Raw genomic sequence first — 12,406 nt, 5'->3', positions numbered from 1 at the left:
GTGCATCTCCAATGAAGTAAGAATCTGGTCAGTGACAAACTCAGGGCATTTTTAAGACAATAAACACATGGGTAAAGTCAATAGGACTGAAAGGATATAAACGGAGTGTAGAATTCTTTCCCAAACATACCCAAAATATTTTTTATTATTGCTTTACATTGTAATTTGGGGACTGATTCAACTTAAGAAAGGAAATCTTTCTGATGTAGAGAATAGCAATTTTATACTTACTTGAACTTCCTCTTAAAATCACCTGGAAATGATTTAACAGAGTGAAGCACCTGCTAGCAATCCAATTTTTATAAGGTTTTTTATTGTTCTTTTGTGCTGCGTTTGTACTCAAGTGGCAAATTCTTCCCTGTATTTTTTTTTTAATACTCCTACAAATAATAAATATAGTGACAAGAACAGTATATTCTTATCCACTATGGAAAATACTCATTGTAGAAAATAACACACTACAGGATATTATTTTTAGTAGCTGTTATTATTTAGCTTTATTGTGACATTTTCTACAAAACAGGAAGGGAAAAGTAGACAATTTTCTGACATTCTTTTATTTAATATTCCTCTGGCGCTGTCTAACATTGTTAAGCACTTCCTCTCTAATTTTTATATCTTCCACTCCTCTTTTTTTATTAATTACCTTTTCAAGGATTTAACTCACAAACAGTGAGGTAAATGTTGAGGTAGATGTATCTGTTTCATGCAAAACAGCATTAAAGGTATTTTTGCTGGGCATTAGGAGGGGTCTTCCTGGTCAGATCTGTTGTTTTGGGTTCTTTGCAAAGAGAAGTAAGACTGCTCGGTTCAGTGCAGTGCCCGGGACAGATAGTTCAACATGGAATGGACTCAGGGATGTATCTTTTTTTTGAGGGGAAGCCTTCAAACTAGGCAAGAAATCTGACCACAACACTCTGCTGAATCTGCTCCACCCTAACATCTGTATACTGATAAACCTCCCTAGTTTAACGGCAGGACCTGCCCAGTTCATTGCAGAAGTTTAATATCACTGCCAAGGTATTCAAAAATCTGCCCTGTATGTCAAGATTAATATTGAAAGCTGTTGACTACATCTACGTACCAAGGAAATTAAAAGAAAGTGACCTAATCCTTTTTAGTGGATATGCTGCTGAAACACTTGTGGTTTTGTAGATGCTAGCTGACTACAAAAATTTTGGTAAGTTAGTCTCCAAGTTTAGAAGACTGGGTAGGCATTTAATAGATTAAAAATTTGAGTATTCGGAGTCTCTGAATTAAAATAACTAAGACATTTTTGAGAACTAATTTTTTATAGTATCTTTAGGAAAAACACCCAAACTAGTATGTTTAAGTCCAGAATCTCACTTTAGAGGCTTTCATAAGAATGCCATTTGTCATAAAACATTTCTCAGCATAAGCCAACACACTACTTACACTGAGTCTGAAAGCTTCCACCTGCAAGACACCATTAGCTATTTAGGGTTTAATGCATTCTTTCACACATTCCCTGTGAATCGTGCAGTGAGACCTACAGTTGCCCTCCTCATTTCCAGCATTTAGACAAGTTGGGATCATGGTCTCCTTAGCACCCTCTTATAGCCAACAGCAGAGCAGAGCCCAACTTAGCCCAGCTTGTCCTACATCTGAAACCACTGCCTACGGTGAACCAAAAGGTCCCAAGGGAAACCCATGCAAGTGCCTAAATAAAGGCCCAAATTTAAACCACGAGTAGAAACAGACTGCAGATTAGTTTTGGTTCTGATGAGATTCTGGTTCGTGCAAACAATTAATGTATTGAATTTTCATGAGATTTTAATCTCCAGTATCACAGTAGAGCAAATGAAAAGTGCTTTTCCCTCATGTTAGACTCCTAGCACAGTTTTTCTAGGGTTAAAGTCATAAAACTAGTTCTCAGGGACTGAAATTATTTAAATAATGTCATAGTTTTTTGATATTTATGATGCACCCATGGTAAATTACAGATCTACATAAGAAAGTGATTAATTTTGCAAAAGCACAGGATAATATTGTATCTTTTTGACATAAGAGGACTTAATGCTAAATTTACTTGCACTGTTTTGTTTTGCTTTTACATTGGTTTAATTTAACAGTTTTAACTCATGTTAATACACTATGTAGTAATTAAAACTATATGTAGTAAAAGACAATGAAGCTTAAAGTTAAATCTTTACCTCTAACTGCCATTAGGGCTTATGGCTCATTGAACTTTCTCCAAATACTTAATCAAGCTTCCAAGTCTAAGACAGCATAATCCCAAAATTAACAAATACACTTCCAGCCTAGCTTTAAACCTCAAACTAAACAGTGTAATCAAAACATTGTGCTGTTAGCAAATTCTTTCCCAAAGTCTAAAACCAATGAAACACTGAAATTTCAGTTACTTGCATCTTCTGACTTAAACAGTGAAGGCAGCTTTCCACTCCCTGGCTGAACAAAAACACTCAAGGGTGCACTTTCAATGTGTCAGATGGAGATGATGGTGCCCACTTCTTCCATTAGCAGGTCCCTGGAGCTATCAAGAGGTGTACATAAACCTGCAGGCTCCACTTTCCGCCAAAAGCACAGAGACTACATAAGTGTGGTCAATCAGAAGACAACAAAATCCCTCCCCCATCCAGTGAGGAAACAAGAGAGATGAGATGGGGAGAAGACAGAAAGGCTCAGATAACAATTGTGTTCAAATATAGATATTGGAGAAATTTCACGGTAATGCTATATCAGAGACTACAGGATGGCCATAATGTATCTTCATCCCTCATGTCCCACTTCCCAGTGCAACAAACAATGGATGGCTTCCCACTAAATCCGGGGCATTTTGATTAAAACAAAAACTGCAACGTAAATTCACAAGTAGGCTTTCAGACTGGGAATTCTTTTCATTATTATAAATATCTTCTAGACTGTAACCATACTCTGAGCACTGAAAACCAATAGTTCTTTCTGTTTCCTATGAGGACAGGCTGAGAGAGTTGGGGCTGTTCAGCCTGGAGAAAAGGAGGCTCCAGAGAGACCTTACAGCAGCCTCCCAGTACCTAAAGGGGGCTTATAAGAATGATGGGGAGAAACTCTTTAGCAGAGCCTGTTGTGAGAGGTAATGGTTTTAAAATAGAGGGAGGCAGATTCAGATTAGATGAGGGTGGTGAAGCACTGGAACAGGTTGCCCAGAGAGATGGTAGATGCCCTATCCCTGGAAACATTAAAGACTGGGTTGGATGAGGCTCCTGAACAACCTGATCTGGTTGGAGATATCCCTGCTCCTTGCAGGGGAGTTGGACTAGGTGACCTTTAAAGGTCCCTTCCAACCCATGATTCTATGATTCTGATTAACAACAACAATTCTTTTCAAAAAATGAATGTGTTTTTCTGAAGAATGACTTTTAAACTCCTACAGTTCAGAGTAGTTAAAGAAGCAACTCTTCTTAACCAGGAACCTGTCATCAAGTGTTCACCCAAAGGATTAAACTTCTAAAGGCTGAATTTTGCATTTGCTGTAAGGGTAAACATAGGGGCAAGCAAATGAAAATAAATAGCTGTGTATGCAGATATTAGCTAACACAAGTATATGAACAGTCAGGTAGGAACACTTGTTTGTGCATGCAGATACATGCACCTCCTCCTGACCCTTCATATGCATCTTACAAAAGCAACTTGATTGACAACTTTTCACAGTTCAGTTCTTCAGTTCTATTACTGCAAATTTTAGAGAGTTCAACATAAAAGAAGAAAAAAAAAGACCTCCTCAAAAAGAATCTAAACAGAAAGACCAACACTTCATGTCAATTTGATTAGCACTAGGATAACAAAGCGAGTCTGAGTCCTGCAAGCTCAAGACCCAAAAGACTTCTGTCAGGTACAAGTGCCCAACATACTGAGTTTGCAATCCGCAGATTATTTCCAGCAGCCCAGGATTCTCCTCCTCAGGGGAACTGAGCCACACACTCTTTTCTCAGCATGATTCAACAGTGTTTGATGACAGGATAAACTTAAAACTTCATTCACCCAGGCCTTTGTTCGAGGGAACTGATCAAATTAGACTTTATTTTCCTCAATCAGAAAGTGTCACTTATTGGTGATTTTATAACAACTTAGATTATTTATGGTTTTGTCTTTAAATTTTCATGGTAATTCAACACACATCAAGAGGAAAACTAAATGTACTACACACAGTAAGTAAATAAGTAATGAGAAGAATCTATATGCAGTTTAACAGTTCAGTTTAGGTAAAAAAAAAAGCCTGTAGTGCACACTGAAATTCAGACTCCACTGGCAAACTTGCCTGATAAACTCGACTGTGTAGTACTGGATGGGAGAACTTCCTTCGCTCACTCCAGGCTTCCAGGATAACGCAACTTCTGAATCAGAAACTACCACAACTTGGGGCTGACAGGGTGGTGCAGGGGGCATGCACTTATCTAAGCCAGAAGAAATGCAAAGGAATAGCATTAGAGAAGCAGATGGACTAATACACACAATAATTCAACACCCACAGACTTGGGAATCAAATTCATAGGCTTCTCCCCTCACCTGTTGCCCCTCTAAAACCCCACACTTGTGGAAAAACAAAAGTAAAATATTTCAATACTGCACATGACAGAGATTTAGATGGGAGTGACCTCCTGTGTTACAGACGTGTGCCCTGACAGTTTTGCAACAGAAAGTCATGTACATAGCATTACCTTGGGATAAGGTTGTCACGTCTCTGGGCATGCTGGGTCGTCCTTTCCCTGCCCAGCCGTATGCTCCAACGCTAACGCGGTGTGGAGTGCCTGGCTTTAGATCACCGATAACAACTTCCTACCAGAGTCAAAAGAAGACAAGATAAGAAAACTATGAAAGCTCTTCCCCGTAACGGGAGATGACGGTGTGAGCTGGGATTTGGGGACCATACACAGCATTTTCCATGTAACCTCCTAGGAGGATTGTCCCCAGCCCAGCTCAGAAGCAACAAACACAAACAGCACCACGTGTTTCCTCTCAAGCTGCAGCTTTGCCCTGGGGGAATCCACAGGGCTGACCTGGACCCATTTCTCAGCATAACTCACAAGGTTGTAGATCGTTTGCATCCGCTGTCTGGCTTTTTTGCTGATGAAGTCAAACTCACATACTATTCCCTCCCTTGAGCCAATTGCTGGCATTTGGTATCCGTCTGGTGCCTTTTTTTTTTTTTAAATCTGTTTTTGTTTTTCTTCTAAATTCAGCAACCATGGAAGTTCCTGAGAATGAAGTAAGTTGCTGCAGTGTGAACTGATGATTTTTAATTTCTCATCAAGCAGAGACAGTCCCACCACCTCTCACAGTTTTCCTAGCCTAGCTATCAGCCTTGACCTGATTTATCCCTTATTTATCGTTCTGCCATAAACACAGAAAGATTAACCCACAGACAAGTACTGTAAGGGAGGTGATGCTAACCTCCATGTGAAGAGCTTGTGCTGCTGAATACTATACAGAGGAGCTGGCTCAAATCTCCCAGAAATCAGTAAAAATGTCACCCCAAAAAATTACATTTTATCACTGGCCAGCACACATAGCATGGATCAGTTTCAAACATTTAGATTTGGTCTTTGATGGAGCATATGTACAGAAATGCAGTATTCTTTACCTGCAGCCTATCTGTAAAGAGATGTAAATCCCAGATTTACAAATTTTGACAGTATATACAAGTAAATAGAAATAACAGGTTCTACACCACTGACTGTTTTGCTATGAAAAAAAAAAAGCACTTATAAAAAACTGTTTTACAGAGACTTTTCTTCAGTTTTTCATTCTCTGATATTAAAAAACATTATTCACAGTCCTTGTGAAAATGAAGAGATCTCCTTTCTCTTCATGCTGGAACAGACTTTAAATCTGCATTTCCAGTTGCAGTAAAGTAGTAAACAATCCCAAACTTGTATTAACTGCTAAATTTCCTTACGACAGTCTTTTGGACAAACTCTTCCTCTCTATTCTTTGGGGAACTTATATTATTACTACAACATTGTTCGGCAACACCCTGCCATCTGTCAGTTCTCTAGCTGTGGTTTTGGAGCCCCATCGCTGATTTCCTATTAACAATGGTCCCCCTGACCATTACTCTGTTTTTCCATCATTCACCCTTGATCTGCTTGAATGATTTGGATTCATCTGAGAGAGATGACAATAATGCTGGAAAAGTAACTGCCCAGAGAGAGGCAGCAAGAACACTCACACCGAAAAATTTATCTGGTTCTTTCGGTCTCATAGCTGAAGTGACTGAAACCTTTCAAAATGCGATCTGAAAAGCCAGTTGCTGAAAACTCAGCACCAGTGACAATACTGATGACTTTACTCCTGCCATTCCATCCTTCATGCCATACATACTGTCTGTCTGTATTTAAACTGTGTGCACTTGTTCCTGCTGGTATCCCTCTTTATTACATCGATTCTTATGAGATAAAATTCTTTATTATGTGTCTTATTGTTTTCACACTATTCAGGAACTTTTCCTCCGTAGAGAGTGGGTTATTGTTTGTACCTGCCTCATGTGATTACCTCCAGACTCAAGTCTACAATAAACTAAACAGAATGAATCTCATTGATTGCAAGACCAATCAAGATAAAAGTCCTAACATCTGCTTAGGTATTTAAGTTCAATGTGTGTACCCTCAAAACCTCAGCCAGGTGCTCTCTTGTCTTACACACAACACATAGCTATCTGCCTCTTTCTTCTGGCAACATCCTCCTCTCCGTGAACACAGCTGCTGGAGATACTGTGGGTGTCTTTAAGATCGAGTATCTTCTAATCTTCTAGGATCAAGATATTAGTGAGTAGGTAAAGATTCAGGACATCATCAAGCTACCCAGATCCGTGGCAATCTCAGGGAATACTCACCTGAAAGCAGAACACTTTCAAATGGGATTCTGGAGAAGAAACACATTTCCTCGTACCCCACTGTTCAGAAGCCTGGGAGTACCTACTTCACCTCTTTTTTTTTTGCTCGTATTTAAGAGAAGGGTCTTAAACCCAGGTTTTCTCCATCCCAGAGGAGACACAGTGGCCTCACAGAGAAGGAATTCAGGTAGTATGCAGAAGAGTTAGCTCCTTCTCTCCACTCAGATTGCCTCTATATTTCAAAGCACAATACCCCAAACTGGACATTATATTGCCAATGAGGCTTTACTAGGCACCAACCTCACTTTCTTGCCTTACACAACATTCTTGTGAAAACTCTGCAAAATGACATTTGGTATTTTCATTACGATCTCACATTCTCAAGTGGGGTGAAGCAGCGCGATGTCCTTTCTGTGGCTGAGGAGTCAGGTGTACGTAGAAACTATCTAAAAACCTGTATTCTTCCTGCCCTGCCACACCCCTTGCCCTCCCTCCAATGTGTTGAAATCATTTGTGAGGCTGCACAGTAAAGCTGCCTCACAGAAACAAGGATTACCATTTTTTTTTTCCAAAAAAACCCTGTTTTCTGTTTTGTTTTGTTTTATTCAAAAAAAAACATTGAACCCTGGATTACAGCGCAGCTGCAGAAACGAAGCTGGGTTTAATGATACTTGATCCCCTGACAACTCCTTCCCTCCACTACTGGTCTCAGCTGGTCATCCTCCATTTTGTACTGTTTTTTGGTGATTTGATAGGGAGCACTACTGCTCTCCAGGGCTCTGTGCCTGACCTAAAACCTCTTACCTTTAAAGCCTATTAATTTTTCTCGCTTTTTTCTTTTTTTTTTTTTTTAATATCTGCGCTCAACTTCCTAAATATCATGCCCAGCAGAACAACTGTCTTATTAAATTGTGCTGCATCTGCACTTCCCCTAGCTGCTCTCACTTACATGTTCTCTATTATAAGATGCTGGAATACAGCTATAATGCATTATCCACTCCACTAATGCACAGGCACATGTGCACACAGAAACATGAGACACAGTTCAGCTCTGGCTTCGACAATCTCACACGGTCGAGAGAAACTGTGTTTTTCTCTAAGAAAGCAGCAGGGTCGTACTCAGCATCAGGAGAGGAGGCTTAGTGATGGAAACATGAACTATGCAGACTGAACCACAAAACTATTGCAGATTTCTGTTGAGTTTCACATGAATATAACAGAAAGCATTGCAGCGAGAACACCACTTCCTGAGGATTAATGACAGCTGGGAGCTGATTAATCCCAGTCAGTCATACATCTCCACAAGTACCCCTCAAAAGTGTTATTTTTATCAAGCAGAAAAAAAAAAGAGCCCAGCGTGGAACTTCAGCTCTGAAATGCCATAATCCAGACTCGGCTCAGCTGGGATCATACCATATAATCCTAATTCAAGCGCTTCCTGAGGTCTCATCCAGACACCAGCTTCCTGGAGTCCAACCAAACTTCCCTGCATTCAGAAAGCTGAAAGCTGTTCGAGATCCACCAACTTTGTGCAACTTCTCCATTCCCAGAACAGCTCTCAAAGTTCACGAGCTTGTTGACATTAGGGATTTCAGTTAAACACTGAAATTGTCATCCTTATCCTACCCATACTTGAACACCTCCTGCTTGCTTCCCCCCTCACAATACACCAAATCCGTTTACTGCTCATCGGAAGCAGACTGGACTGATTGCAGGACTGGAAATAATTAATCTGAATAATTCACCATCTGCAACGCTGTTAAGAGGGCTGGTATTTCTTTCAAATCTGTTTTACGCTAGTTGTTAGTCTCCACTCCTTCCTGGGTGTTGCATGGCCGGCCTTTTCCCGCACTCCTCCTCCTCAGATCTTGCTGGACTGGTTCAGGTTTTCCTCTCTTCATCTTCTCTCCCACTGCCAGGCTTTGTTCTTCCCTATCACTGTGTGTTTGACTACCCGACTGTCCCTGTGCCCTGTAAGTCCTCACTGCCTGGATATAGCTCGTTTTTTTACATAAATTTACTCCAGCAAAACAAGACATCCATAAACACTTTTCACCCATTGCTAAAAAGGGAGCTGTTGTACCTACACGTGGCCACCTCCTTCACCTCTGAATGCTGAGCTTTAGCTACTATTTGCCACATATTGACTACAAAAGATCCTGTATAAGTGCTAAGTAGAATCAACAGCTGAGATCAAATTCCGTGTGTGAATCCGTGGAAAGATCAGGTCAGGAGCGTTCTATTTCATTTTAAATCACAACTGCCACCAAGTTTCATGTGAAGTAATACTTACAAAAATTGCTTGTCCTTCAAGTTGACCCTGGGAAAAAGTGAAATAGGACTTGTTAATGAAGTAACATACTAAAAAGTCACAGAAAAAACACATAAATAATGGGTCAGGGAATGAAAGCAAGGCCAATGCTGCAGCATGCAGTAGTCTATGTGACTGCTATTCATCTGCATGAGTGTTGAGATACAGACTCTGTTCTCCTATTGAGTAAGAACTACTGCTGTCAAGATTAAGATTAAAAAAAATGTACCGTTTGATCTTTATTGGCACTACTAGCAAGAATGGTTTTTTGGGAAAAAAAAAAGCAAGTGAGGAATACAGAGATAAAGATCAGAAGAGAGAAAATAATGTATAAATAAATAATATATCATGGCAATAATATTCTTTCATGCACTGTGATCTCAGAAACCTGCAGGAGTCAGAACTGACAACTAGAGTGATGGAAAACTGCAGGAAATCTGAGCATCCCCCTCACCTGCACTTCTCACGGGGAAGGTTTCTGAGCACTGCCCAGCACGGATCAGGAAATGCCAGTGATGCATTTCGCTGAACATAAGGTGGGAAGGCTGAAGGTAGAGGGGTGAGGAAATAAAGGAGAATGAAGATGAGGAGAAGAGAAAGGAGGGTAAGCCTTTGACTCCTGTCCTGGCAAAGCTGCTGTCTGATGGACAGACTGCCCTTTGCACAGTGTGGTATGAAAGCGCTCCCCTCACAGCACCCAGTCTGAAACACTCCTTCGCCCTCTGCCTGAGCAGAGGCTGGAAAATCTCTGTTCCTGCCTTGCTGAACTCAAAGAGCAGCTTCTCTGTACTGAGGAAGCACTGTCATGTTTCAAGAATACCCTTTAAAAGCAGATAGTATTAAAACCATCCAGAAGCACAGAGGAATTGCTTTCATCTTGGCACTAATAGCTCAGCCGTGCAGCAGAAGAGGATGGGTGGTGTTCACTCTCGAATGGAAAAGGAAAGGGAAACCGGATGGAAAAACAGAAGGAGGAAAGAGCAGGGGAGAGCAAAATAAAGCAAAGTAAGAAAGCAAGGGAGAGACAAAAGGAAAAACAGAACTAAAGGAAAGAGAGGAAATGGGAAGCGAGGAAAACGAGTGCTTTCAAGAACAAAAAAAAAACCCAGAAGTTGAAGGAATCTCGTAGGAGATGGACTTGCACAAGTGCAACTAAAGCAGCTCTATTAAATTTTAAATTCCAGATTTTAGGAGGCCACAGTCTCACATAGGGACAAAAATACACTGAAAACTCTGTTTCTCCTTTAACTCACACATTTACCTGTGTCAGACTCTGCAATACACATACACTGATACTGCAACTCTAACTGCGCATAGACTCATGGAACTGCTCTTCCATGTGTGGTGTGGAAATGCACAGAAAATGCATATTCAAAACTAAGTGTTCTATTTTAGTAGATGCCTAAGGTCAGTACTGGGAAGACAGAAGCAAGTCCCTATAGTTTTACACAATAAATTAGTCAGACAACAAGGAGCAAAAGTGTTTCACACCAACTGGACTACACAAAAACATTGTGATTTCCTTTTGCTCAATACCTAGAGCAGATCTGGGGTGTGGATTCTCAGCATAATTCACAAAACAGCAACAAACAGTCAGTTGCAAGTTCCCACTTGCAAGCTCCGCTCCAGTGCTCTGACTGTTGATGAAAATAAATACTCACCATGCTAAGCATATCCAGACTAAGGGGAACATCGTGTGAGAGCTGTTTAACTGCTTTGTCATCTTCAACCTCCGAGTAAAAAACCTTGGGAAGAAGATATAGTCAAGCTCATTAAAGCAATAAATCAATGCTTCAGAATGACTTAAAAACAACTGCATTGTTAAAATGTTGTGGACAGCATTTGAGCCTATGATCCTCTACCTTTTCAAATGCATGAGAAGCTAACGCCCTTTAATACTCCCTTGATATTTGCTAGAAATTGTCAGTTACCAAAGGACATCATCTTACAGCGTATGCACTGAATTGATGTGAAACACAGCCCAGCTTTTAGGGCAGACTTGAACTGACAACTTTAATTGTGCATCATTTGGCCATGGTCAGCATGGACAGCTAAAGATTTGTGGGACTGGTCTGCACAAGTTTGGCATTTTACTTCATATAAGGAAGATACTGATTATATGATTATGTCATTATAAAAATTGCCATATCATAAATGTCTCTTTGTGTCTGTTGTCGTGTACTGCAGACTAATGAGCCAGGGATAGTCTGCTTTCCTGTGCACAGAGAGCCTGCGATGCCAGAGGGTCAAAAGCTAACATGAAGTGCAGATGGTTTGGGTACAGCGCTATCAATGCTGGTTGTCACTGGTTTTATTATCATGCCACACATGAGCTCAGGGCTTAAAAATAAATGGGGGCTCGGACGCTTGATCTACTGCATCAACAGTGAAAACTATTTATGGTTTGTGACTACAAAGTATTGCAAATGTTTGAAAAATACCATGCCCTACAAAAAAGCCACTTACTCTCTGCACCTCCATTTTTACACAGAAGAATGGACTCAACTATAAACAGAGCCCAGCTGAAGCAGCCCACTGTCCCAACTGCTTTCTGGGCAAGGGTACTATGTGTTACGAGAGTGGGCACTCTGGCTTGCTTCACCGCGCTGCACGCATAGCCTTAGGCCATGTAGACTACTGGAATCCTCTATTAGCAGCATAAAGGATCACTTACTGTATACCCTGTTATGGTGCTCGCGTGCTGCTTTGGCATCCTCCATTGCACACTGAATGCTGTGCAGTTCAGTGAATCCAGCAGTATATCGAGAGGAGGCCCCAGCCTATCTGCTCAAAAGAAAATGACATTGGATAAGAAGCCATAAGACATAAAACCTCTCCTTTAGCCACCTGGCAGGTATGGCTTTGAAGAACAGACCTGTGCTGCCCTCATTTCAAACTGTCAAACAGCCCACTATTCAGATTTGACTTGGATGCATGTTTCCCTCTCCCCCTCTGCTTTCCAAGGCAGCAGTGGGATAGCAGGAGAGAGAGAGTGAAGGGAGATATCCCCTTTCTCAGTGGTAAGGAGCTGTTGATCTGCTCAGGACACCTCATGGACACCTTCAGCCTCCCCCTCACCATCCCACCCCAGGCTTCACATCCAACAGCAACACCCGGATGTGAGGAAAACAAAGCCAAACCCAAAACATGCCTCCTCTCCAGCCCTTCAATGCTCTGGCACAGGCCAAGAGACCCCCTTCACAGGTCACTGAAAGGTCTCCCGATTGCCATTGGCCTCTGCA

The 12,406-nt window shown here is 41.1% G+C and overlaps 1 protein-coding gene across 1 annotated transcript in view; it reads right to left on the bottom strand.

The window, feature by feature from the left end:
- The window catches only part of EGFLAM (EGF like, fibronectin type III and laminin G domains), an 82,099-nt gene that overhangs the window by 50,720 nt on the left and 18,973 nt on the right, over window positions 1-12,406 (bottom strand). Inside the window, exons 2-6 of the mRNA XM_086770048.1 lie at window positions 11,839-11,948; window positions 10,826-10,909; window positions 9,147-9,173; window positions 4,680-4,797; window positions 4,280-4,415 (exon numbers count right to left, since the gene is read on the bottom strand). Coding sequence (XP_086626174.1) covers window positions 4,280-4,415; window positions 4,680-4,797; window positions 9,147-9,173; window positions 10,826-10,909; window positions 11,839-11,948 — 475 coding nt within the window. The remainder of the gene's footprint in view (window positions 1-4,279; window positions 4,416-4,679; window positions 4,798-9,146; window positions 9,174-10,825; window positions 10,910-11,838; window positions 11,949-12,406) is intronic.

Source organism: Chlamydotis macqueenii, chromosome Z (genome assembly GCF_036417535.1).
Source record: "Chlamydotis macqueenii isolate bChlMac1 chromosome Z, bChlMac1.mat, whole genome shotgun sequence".
Lineage (NCBI taxonomy): Eukaryota > Metazoa > Chordata > Aves > Otidiformes > Otididae > Chlamydotis > Chlamydotis macqueenii.
This window is presented reverse-complemented; position numbering and strand designations above follow the sequence as displayed.